This window comes from Anarrhichthys ocellatus, unplaced genomic scaffold, assembly GCF_004355925.1.
Source record: "Anarrhichthys ocellatus isolate YVR2014 unplaced genomic scaffold, GSC_Weel_1.0 scaffold30, whole genome shotgun sequence".
In the NCBI taxonomy this organism is placed as follows: domain Eukaryota; kingdom Metazoa; phylum Chordata; class Actinopteri; order Perciformes; family Anarhichadidae; genus Anarrhichthys; species Anarrhichthys ocellatus.
The window spans coordinates 1,041,234-1,065,423 of NW_022280060.1; the positions used below are offsets into that span (position 1 = coordinate 1,041,234).

Sequence of the window (24,190 nt, forward strand, 5' to 3'; positions counted from 1 at the left end):
AGTGCGTCTCTTAATACTTTCCAGTTTCCCTGCCCTGTCTGTGGCACTCAGCCCCAAGACTGATTCCTACTGAACATTCAAATCCTGAAAAAACAAATATATCACAAATATATAGTTTGTTTTCTAAAACAGCTGGGCACTGTAGTTTTTTGCAAACATTACTCGACCAGGAGGGAATATTGCATTTGTTGGGAACAATTTTTAGCTGCGTATTAATACACATTTGGTACATTTGTAAGTATTTATGGCAACAGAACGATGTGGTATTGCCTCAAAATTATATATACTGTATATAGTGCCCATGTTTGTAATAAAAGAACATGTCACCCAGTAAAACAGTGTGGCTTATTAATACGATATATCAGGCTTTGGCTACACAGAAAGTCTTTTCATGGGATTTGTTAAAAATATGAAAAATATAGTATCACAAGATTTATACTTTAAGCAGCAAATCAATTTCACATGCACTAATACACTCACAGTAATGTGTGGTTTGGTTAAGTCCAAATGAAGTGATGGGAATGAAGGAACGATAAACTCTTAGTATAATAGTTTTGCCTGTTATTATAGATAAATAGTTAGGCGTAGCCTATAAACAATGTCTGATGTTCATGCTGCTTCCTTTAAGGTTTTCCTCATCTTCTCAGCTCGGGCTAAGCTCAGACCCCTGACTCTGTAGAAGCCTAATGAGACATCGTATGTGATATTTGGCATTACAAATTTGACTTGACATGATATGACATCTGGCGTGAGGAGCCACAGCCTGTCGCTTAGCCTTTCTCACTTGCTAGATGGGACACAAGATGATGGGATGGGACACGCTGATGGATGGGACACAAGATCAAGATGGGACACGCTGCCTCTAAAACTGCAGCCTCAGCCACTGGAGAGCACTGCAGCAATCACGAGTTGTGTCTGGCCACATTGAAGCAACGTCCACGATGAGCTTAAAACTGCAGTTGCTTTTTAAAATCTTGTGTTTGTTTTCCTAAAAAAAGGGGTTTAAGCAAAGCGATACAAAACAAAGTGAGAAGTGACTTATGGACTTGGAAATCTAGAATGATGAAAATGGAATTCTTTACATAAGAAAGAAAAACAAGCAAGTTATTTGCTTTACTCAGTTCGGGCATGAAATATTTACCAGAGAGTGGTACTACAAAGCAAGTTAGACAGAGCCAGGCTTTGTTCTTCTAAAGCCTTAGTCGAAGGTAACTGTTACCACGATGGTGGTTATCAACTTGCTTTGGTAACCCCGGCTCTCTCAGGCTCTGCATGTTTTTATAAAAGAGAGTGTACACTCCCTTGACACACACTGGACTGATCGTGTGCCGCCTACTTCCGCCGATGTGAAACACTTATTACAGCAAAATGCAACGCTGTTGCTGCAAATGACGAGGCAGGAGAGGTATGCTGGCAGAAGATTAATAACTGTACATTTGTGAGTTTATATATTTATTTTATAGCTCAATGTTCTCGATACCGAGTGTATTTTTCTAACAACAACTGTACATTGTACAGCTCTTAAAGTTAAACTTGATGCCGCTTAACGTCATACTGAAGTATTGCATTTAGGTTTGACTTTATCCTGTAATGAAGGATACCAAATCAAAATGAAATTAATTTTATAATTTAATACTATCTTCTGATGAATACCAACAGACTAAGACTAAACAGAAATGCACCGAATTCAGGTGAAGCAGATCTTTTATTTAAATCTTATTTTGATGCAAAGATTTGCATATTAGCATAAACGTAGCACAATGTCATTGTTAGGGCCAGGCAGCTAAAATCCATATCAAGCTAAATGACCTGATTTAGCCTGATAATGACAAAAGTAACAACAATTATTTAGCGCATACATTTTCTTTATTGTGTTTGCTCACCTCTGATATGTACGACTGGGCTGTTAGCTTGTTGGTTGGTTCTGGTTAAATGTTATTGGTCGTTGTAGCTGTTATCCCTTCACAGGCAGTAACGTATGACAATTATGCGTAGATGATGTTAACAACTACAAAACATGCTTCATAAAACGTGACGTGTCTGGTGACATTACTCAGTGTAATTTGTGGATAATAGATGTCAGAGAACACCTTGACTTTTTGCAGCAGCTCATCTTTCTCAGGTATTACTTGACTTTTGCGAATGAGTTTCTAACTTGCTCCTTTTCTTTGTCTGTGCGGCTGTGGAAACCATCACTGTATGAGCTGCATGTGTTTATTTCAAACAGACCATAATGATAATGAAAAGTCATTACTGTAATTCCTGTGAACCGGAGGATATTTCCTGGGAAACTGCCGTGCTGTCGCTCCCTGAAAACCTTCATGAGCTGGATAATGGTTCAATCACTGTTGTGCTGGATGTGCTCATGTACGTGTTTATGTTTTTCTCAGTTGATGCTGTCTCTGTATTCTCTCAGGGATGACAGTATTGATATTTGCAGGTGGTAAAATGTTGGTAAATGGCAAATATCGATCTATTGTCCATAATATTGATTTTTTTTGGGACACTGCAGCATATCAAGGGCCTAGAATTGATTGCAGAAAGTTATCGCGGAGGAAAGCTGTCCTTCAATGATGTTTTCTTACCATTTTATAAAGACATTTTTTTAAATGATGAATTATGACAAATTATGATTTACACATTCAACAAAATTACCCATATTTAAAAAAAATAAACAAGTCATATCTTGTTAGTGTGAACTCAGCAGCTTCCATCTCTCAGCACAAAATGCTGAGGCATAATTAAATCCCCTCCACTTGAGTGGAAGCATTATCTTGATTGTGTGACAGCTTATCAGCATCAGACATTGTATTAGAACATTGAACAAGTATAAAGCATGCGACAGGTCATTAAACACAGACAGATATACAAGAGGACACACACACACACACACACATACACACTGTACAAAAAGCAATCAAGCACAGAGCAAGAAAACTCATATTGGCATCTAGAGCACCGACTGCATCTAGCTACAACATTTAAAAAGCAAAAGAGAAGTGAAAAGCTCAGCAGTGGGTACAGTCATTTGCTGCAGTATTTTGTACACAGAGAGCTCAATCAATAGCTCCATGCCATGCCGTGTGGCATAGCTTTTTGGAAATGCATTCACACGCTGTTTGTGAGGATTAGCTGCTTATGAGGTGTAAAAAGTTCATGAGGGGTTTGTTTTTTTTCTGTCCTGATTAGGAATGAGAGAGGAAATTTGTTAATAAATGTTAACTAGAAGAGCACCATGAATCTTTCAGAGGCTAATTTGAAAAGATAAAAAGTACTGTGGATAATTGCAGCAATTTCAGGCTGCTTCTATATATCATAAGATCATTATTCACTGTTTGTGTAAATGTAGTGATGTAGTAGGAGGGTTTTATACCCCATAGAGCAGCTGGAAATGAAATATTTGTTGCGTCTTTGTTAGATACAACAGTCAAAAAGCTTAAGAAATGAGTTAGTAGACAGTGGAGGTCAGTTATAGGACACTCAAAGCTTTGCTATTGTTCAGCATGACTAACACAGGGGGGCGAGGGGTTTTCTGAAATGGTTCTGCCCACCTTGGTAGTCACTGTGAGGAGGGGCTTCCCTTCTGATGACGCCTTACTTGGTATCTCCTTCAGGACCATGGCAACAGTCTTATCTGCAGCCCTAGAGTCTTTCCCCTACAACAGTGAAATCAACAATGACTTGTGTCAGGACAGTTTGACAACTCAGTGCTTTTTGCCCCCGTCCGGGGCATCTTACAGACAAAGACTTTACCTTATGATGATGGAAATACTGTGCGGGTAACTGTCTACGGTAACAACACATCAACTGAAGACATTTCCACAAGACTATGGCAATGAAAAGAGGGTCACTGCACAATGTAGAGGGTTGACTGTAGACGGTGATGAGCATGGTCGTCCACAGCAGTACTTATCAAGTACTTATGATGACAGAATATCATACAGAGCTCATTACACAGACCACATTATTTACTAAGAATGATGTACAGTGTATCAGATGAATGCCCATGTGTACTGGGCAGCTGACCGGTGTAATGCTTGTCGGGTTGTACTCCTCAAAGCTACATTAGACATGTTGGAATCACAACATAGAGGTCAGTGAAAGGTTCAAACTTGAGTACCGAAAAGTCATGTGATGAACTGCAGACAGTACTCAGGAAGAGGAGCTAATACTGCTCGCTTGTTAAATGTACCCTGTTGAGTTGATGACTGCTTGTAGTAACATGAGTGATGCGATATACATGTCCACTAATCTACGGGTGGCGGTACAGCCCTAAGACTCGCGTACCAGCAAACCGGAAGAAGTAGGTTGCTAGCAAGTAAACATAAATAAAATCAATGACAGTTTTGCAAAGCCAAGTGGCGTTTTGGTTGGTAGCACTGAATGCGGACATTGTTTTGATTCGTGAAAACACCAATGGGTACCTTAAGTTTCTAATGATCACAGAACATTTCATACCAGTGATCATACCTGAAACTGAAATGTATTTTTTGGGAGTGGGTGATGAAGGGATGGTTTTCAGCACACATTGCAGTTATACTTTGGGCTTTGGCCAAGTATACGTGTACCAAAACTAGGGATCCATCGATAGCAGTATCGGGTATCAGGCCCGATACTGCGCTCCTGTACTCGTACTTGTAAAACTACTCTGAATACAAACGCACCCAATAAAAATGTGAAAGTGAAAGCGTATTTTCTAAACATACCTCATTGCCACATATTTAGGTAGCATTACTGTTGTAATATGAATACGGACCTCTTACTTTAAGTACTAATTAGACGCCCTTAAAACTTCTATTTTTTTTATCTTTCAAACGTATATATTTGACAATAACTTCTTGTTACTTTTTGTTCAAAGGCAGCTGCATTATCAAAATGATCCCCCATTGCGAACTGCTGCTCTACTGTATAAGGTTTTTAGTCAACAGTAGTGATATGATGACAGTGTTAGTCCACAACTACAAAGTAATGTGACCTTTACAATTCCCAAACTTACCCTCTGACACACACAAACTGCCCCGCCCTCCGTCTACCACCCACAGCCCCTCATCGCTTTAAGCTTTAATTGCCAAGGCCACATTACATAACAGTAAAAATTGATTACACAAGAGGTCAAATAGATTTTGCCAGCCTATTGTCATCCTTTTCACCTCGGCTTTATGTTAGACACGGCCAGCCTCAGACATTTATTCACTTCGCATTTTACCCATAGCCAGAAGACAGAATATACTGTTCGCTATTAATCATTTTATGACACACATTTCATCAGAAAAGAGCTCATCCTCTTGCAATTAAATTTGCTGACCAGTGAGAGAGATGAAACTGCTGTTCATCACTTTCAGTTTCTACGTTTTGTAGACTCGTACATGCTGCCTCTTCAGACTGCACATGAAGCCCACTGAAAGCCTTTTAGCTGGATCTTTTTTAGGGCTTTTCACATTTCCACTTGCCAGAAAATTGAATTGGGCATTTCTTCCACTGATTTCCTCAGATGATCATGTAACAAAATGCATTTGCCGCGCCTGGGGGGAGTTCCCTTGAAATCCTAATGCTCCTAATAAAGTCCCAAAAGCCACCTGCGCCCACACTCTAGCTCGGTCTCACTCAGTATAAATGAACAACATCCTTTGCCAAGACGACACCAGCCGCAAAGCAGCATTCACGTGGCAGGAGATGATTCAGAAAAGCTCTAAACATTTGTTTTTAGTTTGTTTTTCTGAATGGCAATGGATGCAATTTGAAAAAGCGATGAACGTTCCCTCTGTGCCGTATGTGCAGGTGTTGTGTTAGCCAACAGTGTCTAGGATGTGTTTCACCCGGCACACACTCGGTTTGTATTGCTTACAGTCTTGGCTTGCCTGCTGTGTTGTTTGGTGTCAACTTTTGCAAAACTGGATCTTATTTTTCTAGGAATTATTACGGATTTATTTAGCAGTACACTGCCGTAGGCAGTAATCGAGAACCTGATACTGTAACTTTTATTTATTTATTTATTTTTAAACTTGTTTTTGCTGTTTGAAACCCTGACAATAAGATAATTACGTGCTCAAAATAAGGAGACTTTAGGCTTTCTTCATACCAAGCGTGAGACTTGCAAAGACAGTAGTATGAATTAATAGTTTTATTTAACATCAAGATCCGATTTCAGTGTCTGAGTTGAATGAAACAGCTGTAAAATGTTTTCCGTAAATAGTTTCCTGTCCTAAAACAGCAGCGTCTGATTATAGATTTGGTCACTGTGGGCCTGTTCTGGAAGATCAAATTAAAATAAACATATCTACAACAGATGCGATTGACTGCAGCATTATGCAAACAGTTTAACCTAATTATTAGGTGCGGTTGGAGGCAGAGGACATAAATGTTGCTGTTTACGTGGCTCAGAAAATCAATTAACAATCTCCCAGCCACCACAGCTTGTTCATCACTCCAAACTAATACATCTACTGGAAAGTGACGCAGGTGTTCTCATAGGTAGGACTGAACAGCTTTATGAATTTCATAAGAATCAGTGGTAGTGAGTCTGGAGAGAGTTTGTTCCACGTGCAATAAGTTGCATTTATTCTTAGAAATGGTCTTCATAAAGAACTGCAATGTGCTTTCTTGCTGAAGCAGTGACTTTGCTTCCTGATGAACTTCTAAACCCAGAACATTGTTTTGTAGAGTAAAGCCATTGTCAGACATTGAATGCAAAACGTTGCTGGCTTCTTCTATTTGTTCAAGTGATGACCTTTTCTAATCCAGACAAACAGTAGATGTCAATAACCCCAGGGCTCATGACCTGGTTTTAAAAAGGGTCTAGTACCCGCTTTACATCAAAGACTACCTGCATTCAATGCGAGTGTGTTTGAGACCAACATTGAGGAGCTTTGATGTCCACATGAAGCAGTTTCTACAGAGTGCTTTACATGAATAGCAGATTTTTTGTGTAAACTTATATTACATCAAGCTGTGGCACCTGCACTAATTTTCATGTTTTCATGCCTATTATGTAATTCTTTGTCTGAGCATTTACATTGAAAAACAGACTAAAACAGTCAACAGTATTAATAAACTGTAGCGGTGTAAAATTACAGGGCAATTCATCCCATGCAAGGGAGGCATGGTTGCTCCGACTAATGATGAGTAAAATTAAATTCTTCATGCAGACTGGCTGTATTGTACCATCTTCTGTGACATTCACAAGACAGTAATAGAATAATACGAATTTCATGGATCATTGTTTCTATACAAGTAAAAGAAGTTCTTTACTCAACCTCTTTAGAGATGAAACACTTTAAATGTTTTTTTAAATGTCTGAACTCAAGGTTGCAGGTCAAAACCGGTCGCTGGACACGGGACCATCCTTTTCAGATGGACCCACGAAAAGAGCGTTACTGTAACATACTGTGACCTTAATGTTGAGATAAAAGGGGGAACACATGTGGTCGGATCCTGTACTGTGGCTCAGTGTGGTGGCACATAATCTATTTGTCAGTAAATATTTCCAATTATACATTCAACTTCCATAAGCGATATGTTGTATTTAAAAGTCGTGGTTGAAGTGGATTGAGATTTTTGTGGGAATATAAACCACTTAATAAACTTTACAGTAGCCCAATTCTTCTTCATGTAAAAGATGGATTTCATGTGGGAATACCAACTACTCAAAACCTTTCTGTTGATCCGGTTTATGGTGGTAAACTGGTGACATTTAAGTCCTGCGTGATATACCAGGAGATACTTATCTACAAGATCTATTTCAGAGCAGGTAGGGAAAAATATACCGATATAAAGAACTGGTTGTAGACAGGAGGACAAAAAGACACATCTGCAAGAGAATAGATATTTGTTTATCTAATCTCACTCATGCAATATTAATATTCAGGTATGAATGTTGAATAACATCAATTCCCCACTGTTTACAAAGAATGGTCAGAACCTGGAGCACAATCTGCTGGCGGGGTTTGCCCGATGCTACAGAAGCAGCTGGGTGTGTTAATGCAGTGTAGTTTTTTGATGTGTCTCTCAGCGCCCCTGGCAGGCCTTTAGCCTCTCACCTCTCGCATGATTCGCTCTTAGCTTCAGAGAAATGCATCAAACAACAGCTGGGATGCCTCTCTGTAGATGGAATATTGATCACAGTCAGAGACGAGCACATATACTCTACAAGTACTTGAGAGGAAAATATGTGGAACGCCCCTGTTTGTATTGAGCCCATAAACAATGGAAAATAATGAGTAAACCACAGCATCATAAGTGGGACTCAGCATTAATAATACACTTACATTTCTTGGACATATTGGACAAAATATGTGTTTCTACACTGTTTGTTTAGAGCACAGGGCCCAGCATCCGGGTTGAGGAAGTCAAATCTTTGGGGTAGCAAGATGATTAGCAAGGTAAGAAATCGTAGTGATTGGATAAAATGATGTTTCAGGCCTTTTTTTTTTAATAACTCAAACTTGTCACAACTGGTACACAAATGCAACCAGTGGCGAGTGGTTGCCACAGTGATTTGCTTCAAGGGATTACAAGCTGAAAAGGTCAGGCACGACTCATTAAGAGCTGCAATGATGGCCACTAAGTGAGCAGGCACAAAAGAGAGAGTGCCATGGTTTGCTTAAACAAGCACCAAAATTGCAGTACGCCACCAGATCTCCTCAACTACAACCTTGTTTGAAGTCTCAATCAGGCACCGAAAAAAGCATTGTATTAGCATTTCTACTGACACGGAACACATGCACATAGAAACACACACACAGACACACACACACACACACACACTCTCAAACTGTGGCCAGTCACTCTGGTACTGAGGTTATGGGATCCTGAACACTCCAGTTATTAAAGCCAATAGCTGATTTCCAATAGTGCTAATACTCCTGATAAGCTAGGCTAACACCTCTAAACGTTACCCTGGGTCTTTTATTGCTGACGTTGATGACTTTCATCAACTTTATGGAGATTACTTCTTATAATGAATGTGGTTTGGTGGCAGCAGACCTAATACGTCGCTTAAAAACTGCAGCTTGATGTTGATTACAGCTGCTCCATCACTGTTTGAAACTATTGCCCTGTACAGTGGTAGTCTTTGCAGCAGTGTCACGTCAAAGTTTCATTGATGATGGCAACACAAATCACGTCCGGGATTACAGTCTGCAGCCGAGGGAACCTTCCAGTTCAAATAACTGCCCTCAACGCCAAGTCTCATCTCCTGAGGATGCAGGTAGTGAGTGGTTTGTAAAGACTTGAAGAATATGCCATTAAGTCATTGTCAGCCAAATAAACATGTCAAAGCACTAGACATGGTCTAACTCCCAAAGCTTAAATTAGTGTAAAGGCACATTCAGGATCACAGACACGTTTTGGTTGGTGAAGCAATGTTATTTTGTGCTCGTGGCAAAATTATCTTATTTAATTGCAATTATTCTGATGTGAACATGATTTTAACCCTGGAAATCAGCATGGTGGATTTATTTCTCACCGCTAATCAGTTTTCTGATTCGTTGGTTACATTAATTTATCCAGAACAGAAGATCAATTCAGGCCACAGAACTAATTAGAGGCATCGGCGGCAACAGCAAAGTTGTCAGTTTTCAATTGTTTGTTGCGTGCATACAATGTCATCTTAATGCCCCATAATGTAGCATAGCAACATATTTATCACAGTGCCAGAGGCAGTCAAATTTAGTTAATTACTTCCATTTGGATTGTTTTCCAGAACCAATCAAAAAGTGTAACATGGGAATTTACACAAACAACAGCAGACTCATAATCCTTCATAATTTCCCTAATTTTTGCATTGGGTTGAAGGAATAGTGACATTTTGGGAAATATACTAATTCGATAAAAATATTGATAGTGTTATCTATCTTCTTATCTAATTTTCAGCAAGAGAGGGAGGAAGTCTTTTCCCCAAAAGGCCGAACTATTCCTTTAAGATATGTATTTAAAGTAACTGGTATAAATTGATTTAGACAAAGTGAGATTACACTATATGGTTGCTGCTTTGATTCAAATAATAGATTTAGACATTTTATGTAAATAAATGCATAAAATGTATTTGGCCAAAAGCCAAATCACTTCCGCATCCTCTTTGTCTTCAACTCTGCAGTCACTTTAAAGTGACTGCAGCTTATTTCGTTTGCACAGATTTTCACTCACAGATTGCTTGGACAGCAGTGCTCAGCTGGTGATCTGTGTAAAAGTGTTTGCCTGTCAGTAATGTCTCCAATGGTACTGCGACAGACAAATCTGTGTGGATTTAAGCTTCGGTTGGTGACGCTTTGAATCCCTCTGTCAACAAAAGCAGTTTCAGATGATTTGCTGAAATCCACCCCGTGGCTACATTTCTGCAGCTGTCAATTAGACCCAAGACAAATACTTTTTATAGTTGGCTTTAGCTTGTTCGGGTGTCACAGAGGGGATACTGATCTTGTGGAACTAAGACACAAACAGAATTGGAATTGGAAGACAGACATAAGGAAATACTGAAAAAGCCGAACCCACAGCTGGTTGCCCTTTCAGTATAGAAACAGTATTGAATTGTATTAAGATGATATAACTTAAACAGTTTATTCTTGGTTTGATTAAACCCAATATCCATGGTGTCACATGCTCCCTGCAGCTCACTGATTCTGTACATTTCCTTGATTCTGTACCATGACCTCAGAATAGTTCGCTTGTTAACAATGATACAAATTATTCATCTGAATAATTTATTTGATTGTGGTCTAGTTTTAACACCACAACACTGTAATCGTATCATTAAGTGGCAGAATTAGAACCATTTGAGCATCTTTACAACTCTCACTAATGTAGAAACAACATAGAAAGTTCGTTGCAGTCAGCATTGATTTATTTAGATTACGGAGGGCTGTTACTTTTCAATCCAAGTTGTGTTTTTTGAGTTTCAGTTTTTGTCCTCATGTGGAAACCCAAACATCCTGCTATCATATGTAACATCTTAAAAATACACTAAGGATTTTGTCGAAATACTGTTCAACCTTGCTCTGCGGTGAATGTCAGAAGGATGCACACTCTCACTCTTAATAGGACCAAAAATAAAAAAATTAAATCCACAGACAAGCTGGTGAGAAAAAGATACTTTTAACTACGGCAAACTACTTTTTATAACTTAAGGCAGATCCGACAATATACCTGTATATCTTGTATGCAGTCCCCAATTTATGAACCATCTACAATAAATGTCCCCTATTAGAATCAAGTACACGGAAATAACTATTGCATCGGTTCCATGTAAACCTAATTTCAGTGCAGCACAACGGAATATATGTCATTGTGAAGAGGATGTTCCATGGCGGGGCTTTCACAGAAATGAAGTGACACTCTGGGAAAGGCAGAGGACTGTAATGCCTTATAATGGGGATATATGGTGGAAAACAGTCCCTGATGTGTTTACAGGCTGCCGCTCCCAAGGACAGCTGAGCAAATACGGCTTAAATAGAAATCAGTGCAAAGGCATCAGGTCGTCTACTGTGTGCCAGACTATTACGGCCCAAAAAAACCCCGTGCCTATAGCTCTGAGTTCACACCATTAAGATCACCTTGCTGAGCTACTGTTCGCTATAGCTGAGCTGCCGATGCAATGATTGGCAGGAGGTGTAAAAGAGTGCTAGCACACCACTGTCTGCTGCTGGACGGTTTTAACACTGACAACCGGGATATGCACATTATATGTAGGGGTAAGACTCACAAATTTATCTTCACAATTGTATTTAAAAAAGACAACATTGTCATCACAATTGTTTCTTCATCAGGCTTCAGGTTTAAATTGATAACCAAACCCATATACTGTATACAAACAGGCTGTTAAGCTTTATTGTGGCAGGTGTGGTTAACCACTCAACTCGCCTAGAGTGGTAAACATCTAAAAGGAAACATGTTTCTAATCATAAAAATATACAGTTTCAAGTTGATATTCAGCAATGGTTGGTGTACAACTGTCGCGGTCTATAACACTGGGAGATTATGAAGATGCAATCACAGCCTTACAGTCGGGACATTTCCAGTGTATGAGAGCCTGAACTCAACTCAGTACTTGCCTCCTAATGTTTTCATCTCTTACAAAAAGGTTCCTTGAGGGAACTCTTGGAAGAGATGATGCGTAAGGATGTAAGGCTTTAGCACACAGAGGAAGCTGTAGCTGTGAGCTTACTCTGCATGCTGATGTTACTCTACATGGTTGCCAGTTTGAACCTCAGGCCATCAGAAAAAAAGAAAATGGAAGTGGAAACATCCTCGCATACTGCGACATTGTTAAAAAAAGAAAGAAAAGAAAATCTCTTCTGAAAGTGTTGAACATCTTTTATTTTTTTCTGTAGAAGAATCAGATGTCTTGATGGCTAATAACTACTCGCACTACTTTATATAAGTTTCACTTAGTTACAAAAGAAAATAAATGCACATCTTCATTTCTTAAGTAATTAAAAAAAAAGTATTTAAGGAGGAAAACGAAAAGAAACAGTAAAATAAGGTGTCACTTGTACAGCAGAGCTGGTATCACATACTGTAGAGCAGTGTGCTGTGCAGTTCACTTTGAGTAGATCTGACCATCACCGACTATCTGGTGCTGAAAACCTTGTAACTATTAATGCTTTTATTAGAGCCAAAAGATGTTGAATCTTTCTCAGTTTGTTCACTCAAGAAAAGGGAATCAGAGATTATGAGACCCAATATAATAATAAAATACTCTTTAATATGATAATACCTTGTTGTCAATGTAAAAGGGTTATTTTGGATCCAGTCGTTAGCAGAAATTAGGAATTTAACAGTTTACCTAAGGACAGTAGTTTCAGGACAGGAACAAAAATAACATGAAATAAAATGACAAAAAAACCCATTCATTTTAATTGGATGTCTGGTGTAGCGTTAGATCCTTTCTTAGTTTAAATATTATTGTCGTGCATTTTAGATCACATGAAGATTTAACACATTTCAAAATGTGTCTTCATGGCTGACTTCAACTTGAACTCGGATTTACATAATTTAACAATTAATCTCTTTTAGAGATAAAACAAGGCAACAATCACATTTCCTATCACTTTGTCTTTTCCACTTGCTGAATCTGCCAAGAAATTCAACAGCACACAACGTAATATAAATTAATGATTGGCCCTGAAAACTGTCTGATTGAACGCTGGAGCCGCTGAACTAAAAATGACAAATGAATGCAAAGTATCGCCCTCTGATCGTGAGATCTCCCCAGTCCTACATGCAAAGTAAGACTTCAAATGGCATCACTGTTTGTCTACAATAAGCTCTCCTTCAATCACTTTTCAATATTAATCACCCTATATTGATCTTTCTCCATCAATCACTTTTCAATATTAATCACCCTATATTGATCTTTCTCCATCAATCATATCTAGCCCTGAGGCAAATTTGGGATTTGTAAAATTAGGTTATACAATTAAAATTGAATTGAAATTGAAATGAATGATGTGTAGCATTCAACATTTTAATCCAATATTGCAGATTTGTGAGCTCACATTTGTCACATTGTCATATACTCTGTAAGGAGAGCAACTCAGTCAAATAAGATTCCCAAGAGTGACATGGTTGAAATTATTATTATATTGGCTGCAATGTTCCATTGTGTTTTTGATATTGATACCTAATACAATACACAATATGCATCCAAACACACGACAAAGCTGTTTTTAAAATGGGATTACAATGCAATAGTGTTGGTATTAACTGCAGCATTCTTGAAATCATGTACTTTGACAATACAGCTATACAAAACAGTAATAAATCAGCAATAATATCAATACAATATGATTCCACTGCCACCATTGATAGACGATGTCGGTCTGAATCAATCAGTGGGATCGTTCAGAAAATCAATCGACATCTGCACATCTAAAAAACGTATTGTCACTTATATGTTAACTTGATATTATGTTTCTGTGCATTAATGCATGGACCTTGAGCATTTAAATAGATATACTGTATAAAAAAGTATATGTCGATAGTATTTGTTGACATTGACAGTTAATTCTTGACTGTGTCACATGGTCTTCATCAGCAGATTAAGTTTGCTTAACCCTTAACTCTTAACCTTTAAGCCAACATGGGCAAGAAGACTCAAGTCAAAAGCTCGAGAACCAAAGAATACATGAAATTTGGTGCAGCACAAAAAAAAATACAGGATATGCTGTAAATTCTACTTGTATGAAATGTGCTTTAAGAAGTGAATCAGAAAATGACACTGCTCCACTGTATGGGGGATAACATTTCAAAGGCACCTTTGGTCTTTGGTCGAGATATCACTGTTGGTCAAAGGTCAGGTGACATGACTGAAACAGGTGCACATAAAAAAAAAATAATACTGCTGATGGCCAACATGACACTAAACCCTCCAGCCTGTAGATACTGTAGACTCATGTTGAAACATGAAACGCAGACTGCTGCTCATGAAACATTAACACTGGATCACAGAGCATGTAAAAAGCATGTCAATTTCAACTCAGGCTATGCAAGAACTCGACTCTCGATGTGTGTTTTACTCATTAATATGTATGCGCACACACTGGACACTGTATCCACTTGGCTGAAAACTCTAGTTGACTTCTGGGAGAAACGGCTAAGGAAGTGTAAGCACAGGTGTTAAATGTGACCTTCAGTTTTCATCACAGACAGCTTTGGGCTCCTCCCACTTGGAGTGCTCACATGAGATGTTTTTTGGCAGTTAAATATTTCATTAACGAGAATCCGATTTGGCAAGAAAAACACAAGGATTTTGCTGAGGTTTGTAGTGTGCTTGGTTGAGCACTCTGAGTAGTGGATAATGCGTTCCCATTTCTCATTATAACTGCATGTATTAACATTTTTTAATATTGTATAACTTAGGCTACTATTATAGAGCACATACACAGATTTAACACTCTGGCTGGAGTTACAGTACATGTAGGCCATGTGTGGGGAATATAATGGGATTTAAAACTAATTAAACTGTTGGTAAATGTGTATTTTGTCACTTATGATGTCTCGTTTCATGAGGAAACAATTAGAGGCTGGTAGCATTCATATGCATGGTATTTAATAATGCTAATATCTAAAAAATAATCCACATTTCTGGAATCCATGTGCCGCGCTTGAGTTGCATTTCTGTTCACTTTCGTCTTACTAATTGGGCATGTGTCATGTTTTTCGCATTCACAAGCTTGTGTTAACACACTCTTACACTCAGATGCACTACGCTGTGTTTACTATTCTCTCAACGTGCTCTGCGTTCCTCTTTGCCCCTTAATTAAAGTTGTGTTACCGCGGCACCTAATGATAGGCATTGTTTTGACTTCCACTCTTCGCAGGAGAAGATTGATTCTTACTTTGGACTCTATATATTACTCCTAATGTCTGTCAACACTGGAGTGAGATTGAATTGTAAAGCTGAGTGAAGTGAAGTGAAGTCCATCCACAGCTCGCAGCACTGATCATCCTGTTCTGGTGGAACCTGAAAAAAATAATGCTTTTACAACCAATCGAAAGTATTATATTAACAGAACGCTATTTAGACATTAGGGGAAAGATTTAGTTTCTTACGAGCCGAGTCCCTGGCCAGCTAATATCTAAAAATAAGTTTTTGGGATATTTCAAATTTGGATACAAGTTGTTCAAATATATTGACTATGTATAAGTCCTTAACTGTGTTAATTCCCTTATTTTGCCACAATAGAATGGTATTAACCTTAAAAGACGGTGGGAATTGGTGGTTTAATGCGATTGGAGCCCAGATGCCAGCTGAAATGTCTTCGCAATTGAGCCCACACAGGCAAAGATTGACAAGTTCATCAATTTAGACCTGAGAGAACTTTTCAATGGAGCTGAAATGTTAAGGCATGAAACAAGAAGAATATCGTGCCAGTCAAGACATGTGCTATCCAATTTAACACATTCTAAACCGCTTGCAACAACAAAAGATCCCATTTCCAATGGTCTTATCTCTCTAACCTGAGATCAGTCCTTGAAGGATGCCAGCTGTACAACCTGGTACTGTAGCTGTGCACGTTCGCTGCTTGTTCTTTACAAAACAAAGCTGATTCATCCGCTGCTCTTTCCCTGCTGCCATCTGGACCCTTCACTCTGATGCTCTCCAACCTGACCTTACTCTGCCACTATACTGCTGCAGCCTCATGTAGTGTTCGTTCTGTCATCAATGTGCTCATGGTTATGGCCAAGGCCAAAGACACCCTCATCGCTTCATCTGTAAAACCCACGAGAAGTGGAAGGAAAGTTAGCGGAAACTGTAAATGGAAATTGAAGGGTCAAATAAAACCCTGTTCGGTTATTGTGGTTTTTCCTTTTTTGTACTTGAACCCTGAGCAAATTTGATCGTTTTATCTGTAAAAATAATGTAAGTGTGAATTCAGCTACTGTTGTGGACCATGACCTGACCGTGAATTTCAGGAAATTCTGGCTCAGAAAACAAGTTTATTTTTGATGGGGAAACAATGTAGACACCAGTAACAAGACAAAACACGATGTTTGCGGCCAGCAGTGGAACAAAAGGTTGTCTCTACATGAACCACAGCATTAAAAAGTAAAAAAGTCTTCCATGACATGGAGAGAAGTATAGTAATCGTGGACTGAGATAGGAAGATAAACACTTAATGCTCAGTAGTAAGACCTGCTGCCAAATTTATGCAATAGAAAATATAAGTACATTTCAGTACCTCCAACTTACTAAGAAATAAAAAAGGATTAATTTACAGTAAAGGATTGGTTGAGTGGTGGAGGGAGAACACATGGAGACATGTATGTTTTTGAAACTAGAATGTGTTTAGCCAGTGTGCAACCTACTCTTAACATAAGATCAAATGAGCTCATTTCTTCCTCTAAATAATGGCAACACTAAATGAAAGGGGGCACTGGCTTATGCAGTGTTATTATTATACTTTATTGTTAATTTCCCAGAAGCCCAAATGACCTGACAGCAAGGTTTGACATTACTGTAAGTCTCCATTTCAGCAAATAGCAGTGAGTCAGTTCTCTCCTTAATCATTCTTTGTACAGTAGCTACAGTCCAGCGCTCAGGAGCACATGAGCCATCTGTGAGCTACTGAAGGATGTCGCTAATTTGTGGAATACCGGCAACTCATCAATTCCTCATGTGAATTTGCTGATCAGTGCACTCTGTCGGCTAACACTGATGAGTGTCGGCTTGTTTCATGTTAAACATCACACTTGCCCCGAACACCTCAAAGAATAGGTATCTTGTTTTCACGTATTTTATTATTTGGTGTTTTCAAGTATTTTTGTGAGCGGATAAGTGGGTCAAGGGAAGTGGTGTATGTTGAGAGTAGTAGGATTCAAACCAGAGCATTGCTGTACCAAAGATGTATAGTTTGGACAGGAGGATTTGGCAATATGAGAACTAATAACTGGGCATCCCTTCTTGCTATCCTCAGGGTGAAAGCAGTGCAGTTTCAGTGGAAAGATGTTTCTTGAAACCAGATTGATTTAAATCAAGTAGAATGTAGATCTCAGATTACATCTGTCATGAGTACGAAATCAAACAGAGGAAACTCCTCTATCTGATTTGATAGCTAGGAGTCAGATGGACGGATATGACCTGAGAGGACAAAATAAAGGAACAAATGAATTAATTCATCCTGACATTAGACCAATCCCATGCTGCTGTAATCAAAGAAAATCATTTTTAAATCAGTAAACGTCACATAGTCCCTCTAATTGCACTCGTTTGTTTTAAAAATAACTTGCTTGAGTCCAACTCCCATTACCTGCCGCTGACTCGTACATTTCTCTCATCGGTGCCGAGAGCTGCAGTAATACCTGCAGGGCTTCTGTCACTGCTGAACTTTGAGTTGTAATTCCTCCATCAGCTGCAGAGCCACCGGCTGGACGGTAATAAAAGAAGCTGACATTATAGTTTTGTAAGAGTGCTGTGTCGTCACCGCTGCTGAAGTGCTGCTGCACATCTCCCACTATAATTAATCTACGAGGGAGAAGAATGAGGGGAGAACAGAGCAACGCTGAAAGATCGCTGAACTACAACAGAGGACACAAGTTTCAGCCGACGTTCCACACTTTTCCTCATGTTTATTCTGAGATAGTTTTGCAAGTAGAAAATGTTAGGTGTGTCTTATTACTTAATGTTTGCATTTTATTTTAGAATTGTTTGCAACCCTGTCTTCAATCCAAAATCTTTCACTAACCTTAACCAAACGCTTTAAGTGCCTGAACATACCCATAAAACGTGAATCATGCTGTAGTTATTAAAGTCAGATATTGCAGTGACATATGGATTTGAATACAAATTAAACAGGCTTTCAGTCAACACTTTGCAAATACATTTAGAATAAACATTGCCCTTAACAATATATATACATATATACAGATATCACACATACATTATCTGAGAGTGACTCTGAGAGATATTAGGGGTGGCCATGATGGCGAAAAAGAGAGTAGGATTGAAAAATGAAGGCAGGTGATGATAGCTGGGCGGTAACACTCACGCAGAACTCAGCTTCTGCTTCTACTTTAACTCCCTCCCCTTTGATTACTCCTCATGTCCTGACGGAACAAAAGCCCTCTCCAGAGCCCATTGGCCAATTTCCTCTTTCACCATTACCTGCCTATTAAGACAAAACTGTGGAGAAAGAGGACACTCAGCCCTTTTTGCAGAGCCAGCCCAAGCCATTACTTACATTATAGCTGTGTCGAAACTTGCAGCTTGCAGCTGCTAATGATGAGGGATGGCAATAAAAAGGAGGATCCCCTCCGTGCATTGAGCAGGAGAGTACAGTAACCTGATTACTAGTGGCTGCCTGGAAAATGGCATTACATTATTGCTGTACACCCGGCTCTCACTTCAAGCCTCCATGTGGCCTAGATCCGGACGACTGCACTGTCTTTCTCTCTGTAGAAGTGTTTGTATCATTGTGCTTTGTAAAGCGCTGTCGTACAAACGGCTAATTGGCATCTGTCTGCCCCTGAGTGCTTTAATTGCAAAACGTGGCTTTCTGTCTTCTTCATGCAGTACTATTTCAGCCCATCAAGATGCGTTTGATTTAATTAGCCACCTACATTAGGGGATGCTGGTCCAGCTGCCTTTCCATTACATAGCTGAGAGGTGGACAGGAGGAAAAGAATCGACCATATTGTGCAAGTTAAGAGCTATTGTCAGAGCGGACTTCTAATGAGTTTACTTAAACTAGAAAATTGGCTTTTATTATTTTGATACTTGCAATTTAATCCAGGCCCACTCATTTCTCTGTACTGTATTAGGTTTCTGTGGTACTGAAATAGACCCTAGACAGAGCTAATTTTGGAGAGAGAGAGAGAGAGAGACACAGAGAGCGAGAGAGAGAGAGAGAGAGAGAGAGACACAGAGAGCGAGAGAGAGAGAGAGAGAGAGAGAGACACAGAGAGCGAGAGAGAGAGAGTACAGTCATGCTAACAGCTCTGTGAGGGTCCATTTGGCACAGTGATGCTTTGAGCTAAATGCTAACATCAGCATTGCTAGCATGCTCAGACTGACCAAATCATCTTAGTTTAGCTTGCTGAGCTAGCTGGTTAACATATGCTAATTAGCGCAAAACACAAAGTGCAGCTGAGGCTGACGGAATGTTATTCGTTTTGAAAGTATTTGTTCATAAACCAAAATGTTGGACAACCTGAAGTTTTTAACTAATAGACATGATTGTACCAACAAAATTTCCTGTAAAATCCACCCAGTAGTTTTCAATTAAAAACATAAATGTTAACGTCATGGTAGCGCTAGAATAATTATCAGAGGACCACTAAAATCAGAAGTATTGTTCAAAACAAACAACTAGTTGCTATGTAAAGATATATAGTGGAGTAATGTCTACCTGAGAAGAGATGGAAGTTGCTCTGCTTCTGTTTGTGTTGTTATGCAAGCTTCTCCTTGCTTTGATGTCACAGCTGGGCCCACCGCCCATGCGCTTAGTGCATGTTTGTACATGTGAGCATGCCACGATGGCTAGCTACATGGCCACCGCTCTGCACTGAGCTCATATGGGGGTTACAGCTAGTAACACCGTTCCAACCAACGGCGTTGTCGTGGAAGCGTGTACCACCCACCCCCGGTTCCACTATTAGCGCTGTCATTACTTTAGCCGTAGTTTGCACTGTTAGTGCTGTTAGCATTGTTAGCTGCAAGCCTCCGACACAGCCGTCGCAATGTTGAGAGCTGTTGAGAGGAAATAGAAATCCTCCCAATTTCATATACAGCAACTTTAATCAAAGCAAAGCTTTGGCTTATACCACAAGCAATTGCATGTCCTCCCAGTTGACTTCAGTGCCCCATTGGAGGGACCTTTACCCAACCGTTGCACACACACACACACACACACACACAGTAATCAGGTTGCCCAGACACAGGCCCGTGAGACCCTTGTTACCTTGAGCGACTTTGCCCAATTAAAGCCTTTGAAAGCAGCAGCTGCAGAAATAGAAAATTGTAGGGAGAAGGAGGGGACGGGTCATTAATGTGCATGCGTCAGCACCACATCAACCTCCCAGCCTGCTGATCATGACCAATTTCTGAGCCTCCTTTTTAGATGTTGTCTTACATGCCAGTCAGCTCTGATCAAAATCCAATCCATATCCTAATTGCAAATAGCTGAGCAAGGTTTTTCCGGCTTGTCAGTATGGCTTGTTGATTACAGACCCGACAACACCAACAGACAATCCAAAAATCAACTTCCATTAGAGCTGCAAAAGGTTGTCAAGTAATATATAATGTGTGTACGACGCCCAGATGGTCAGATCTGATTCAGATCAAGAAGACATGATTAAAAGTCAGGAGTCAGACTTTCACTGTTTATGCATTGACAAGCAACCCCAGGTCAAGTGTAGGTCCCCTGTTACACATGCCCACCCGCACCCTGATTAGTACGGTGTCACACTATGAAGGCCCTGACACCCAAACCCACCTCCCTGCTGTCAGCCAGCCTGCCTCTCGTTCACCGGTCCTTCACTGGAATGGATTGAGGTCCTGCTGCGTAAACAAGATAGGCTGCCAGTAACGGCTTATTGTTTGAGGAAGCTAACCCATGCTGTGAGAGGAAATGAAGGCTCTTCAGATGCATCCATTTACATATCATAAAAAGATCTGACTACTTGAGGATATGACAGTAATGCAATCATTCATCGGACAGTCATGGAAGATCAATTCATTATGATGTGCTTTCATTAATATGGTAAGATTCTTTTTTACAAGATTTATTACATAATTTCAGTAATTCCTCAAAATGACAAACACAAATGTTGGCAGCTTCAAAATTGTGGCAAACAATTGTGGCGTTTCTTTGCATCGTAAGTAAATGTACTCCAAAGTGAACTGACAGTTTGTTCCATTCCGGCATTATGTCTAAAGAACACTATCTGGATCAGCGCCTACTTGGGATAATACTGTTATCAGTGAAACTGAACCAGGAAGTTTTTTGGACTTCCTCTGCACAGAAAGATCCAAGTGATTAAGCAAACATTTAAAAAGCTATTCATTTAACCAAAGAAACACAAGGCAGAGTTAAACCTCAGACTGCCAGCATCAGCTTCTCAAACTTTCTTTCTTAATAAAAATAAAGATCCCTGCATTTCCTCTGTAACACACATTGTCTTCAAACACAAACACAGCGTCTTTTCTGAAATACACATACTTGATTTGTATAGAACCAATTTTCACCAGAAGAAAAAAATACAAAGCTAATATAAATTACAGGTTTTTGGAAGCCACTGTTGCAGCGCTTATTGAGCAACAGCATTAGTTATGTGGACTTGCAGTGACTGTGGGCGCAGGGCCTTTAATTAAACAGTAGTTAACTCAATTTATCTCATGAACTGAGCTGAATATGCTGAATATGAGCTTTCATGAGAAATGTTAACTTAACAGTAAAATATCTCACTAATTCAGAGAGGAATAACACTGCAATCCATCATCTTAGAAACGTTTAAGAGTATAATTACTAAGTTTATAATTGTTAAGTTTCAAGAAGAAGCCAAAGCTCCATACGTTATGCAAACTTAATGTAAAGGCACATCCAGAGGGACCATTAAGCAGCCCTTGTGCACTTAGCGAGTCATTTGTGGTTGCTGCTGATGTTTTAAAAGCCTTTACTGGACAAGTGCAGCGAGTCCAAAGCGGGTTGTTCAGCTGAGAGTGGAACTTTTCAGGTGTTTAAATGAAGAGCTGCTTCTCTGTTATAGCTTGTTTGTATGGACACAATGAACTGAATGAATTTGGGGACTTTCTTACAATGACACTGTACCTGAAAGGCATGCAGTCATTTCATTTTTGAGAAAGGGTGCAGTCAACCATCTAATGGCTCTAATGTGATCATCACATTGTAATAGTACAAATCTATCAAACTGAAGTATGACCCACAGAGAGGAGCATGCCCTAAATGGGAACCGCCAGCTGTTATATATGGCTCTCTATTGTGAGAATGCTTTACAATGGACTGGAATTTATTCTCTTTCAGTATGTCTCTGTGTGTGTGTGTGTGTGTGTGTGTGTGTGTGTATGATAAAGAGAAACAGTGACAAAGAGAGAGAGACGCCCACAGGCAGCTCATTACCCGTTCACCACAATCACAAGGAATCCATGATCCAGATAAATGTCCTCTCACAGTATCATTGATCTCAATGGAGGCAGCATGCCGTCTAACTCAACACGGCATCACTGACGTGCAGGGCTGACACACTTGCAATACACAGCCATGAATCTCTGTCTGTCACGAAGCCAAAACGTAGAGGTGATGTGTCACTGTTCAGTCTTGGCATCTCATTGCTCAGATTAAATGTTTTAAGAGTCTTTACTTTAAATCTGCAGTAATCCCCTTTGAAAGTTGTGACAGTAAATCAAACTGTGATCAAGGGTCAATGGGGTCTAACGCCATTTATTGCAAGAAAAGGAGGCATCAAAAAGCAGCGCCAGTATTTCACTACTTCTATCCTTTGGCAAAAATCAGACCAGGCTGGATTTTCTCGCTGGGCCCTTTATTAGAAGAAGACTGATGTCCCGATATGACTTCGAGCACTAAGCCGAACATCACAAAAACAGATTTTCAGGAGACCATGGCCATTCATGCAGAGCAACTGTGCAAGGTGAGATACTGATGGCAGCTATTTCTAATTTCCCTGCACACTGGCTCACTCTGTTTCATTTGCTGTTGTCCTGACAGCTTTTAAATTAGATTTAGATGCTCAAAATGTTTGTCTTTGACGCCTACTCTTTTTAAAACTAAGCAGCAGCCAGTCTAGATAGCCAACATAGCACTATTCATTCATCGTCAAACAATGAATTAGCACAAAGCAGACCATTAGCATCACATGTAATTAGGGTAATCTATTATAATCTCACCCTTTGGCAAACACACATACAGTCCCACTCCTACCGACGCCCTTCCATGCCAGATTACTGTGGGACGTGCGTGAACAGTAACAATTCGTCGAGTTCCTGACAAAGGAATCAGGTTGACATGCTGAGCTGCTTCATAGCTTTTTATAAAGGAGTTGTAACATCAATTTGCTATTCTAAGTCCTTCCTCTTCATTCACTAAAACAGAGGAGGAACATGACGTCAGAGGATGTCCTTTAACCAAACGCACGGGTTCACTCGGTGATCTGTAATTATTAGGTGCTTGCATGAATCAGCGTGAAGGATGTTTTCTGCATGGGAACAGATATTCACTGAGGACACAGGGCAAGGATTCCTCAGCACAACATCCACAAGTTCAGAGCTGAGACTGGCTTTGTGCCAGATCATTGAACAGTCGATAGCAGATTTCACAATAGCTTCGAGGTGTGTGGGCAATTTTGATCCCTGTTTTTATAACTGAAGACTGAAACAAGCTCTTTTCAGTTTCTTATTTTTGTCATGGAGTTGTTATGGCCATTTACTTCAGACATGAGACCTGCTTGATTTGGCTTTCAACCCTTAAACACGACGCTTTTGATAATGACAGACTGGAAACATCTTGTGACCAACCAATCAGTGTAAAGAGCTGCCTTCATCAATGCCGAAAATAAGTTTTGTATGATTTTTTTCCCCGTGCTGGGTTACTCGAGTACACTTGAGTGGTTATTTCTGATGAAGCTACTGTAGCTTTCCTCATATAAATGTCTGACTTCTAGCTCAAATCAAATCTGAGTAGTTCATCATCAAAGGACAAATTTACTGGTCATCTAGAATGGG

General features: G+C 39.6%; 1 protein-coding gene across 3 annotated transcripts in view; it reads right to left on the reverse strand.

Moving 5' to 3' along the window:
• The window catches only part of pex5la (peroxisomal biogenesis factor 5-like a), an 80,124-nt gene that overhangs the window by 40,710 nt on the left and 15,224 nt on the right, over window positions 1-24,190 (reverse strand). For 2 of the 3 annotated variants that reach the window (XM_031864221.1, XM_031864219.1), the window contains exon 2: window positions 3,552-3,656. The exons of the other annotated variant lie outside the window; for it this stretch is intronic. In XM_031864221.1, the coding sequence (XP_031720081.1) occupies window positions 3,552-3,656 (105 nt within the window). The remainder of the gene's footprint in view (window positions 1-3,551; window positions 3,657-24,190) is intronic. 3 annotated transcript variants of the gene reach the window in all.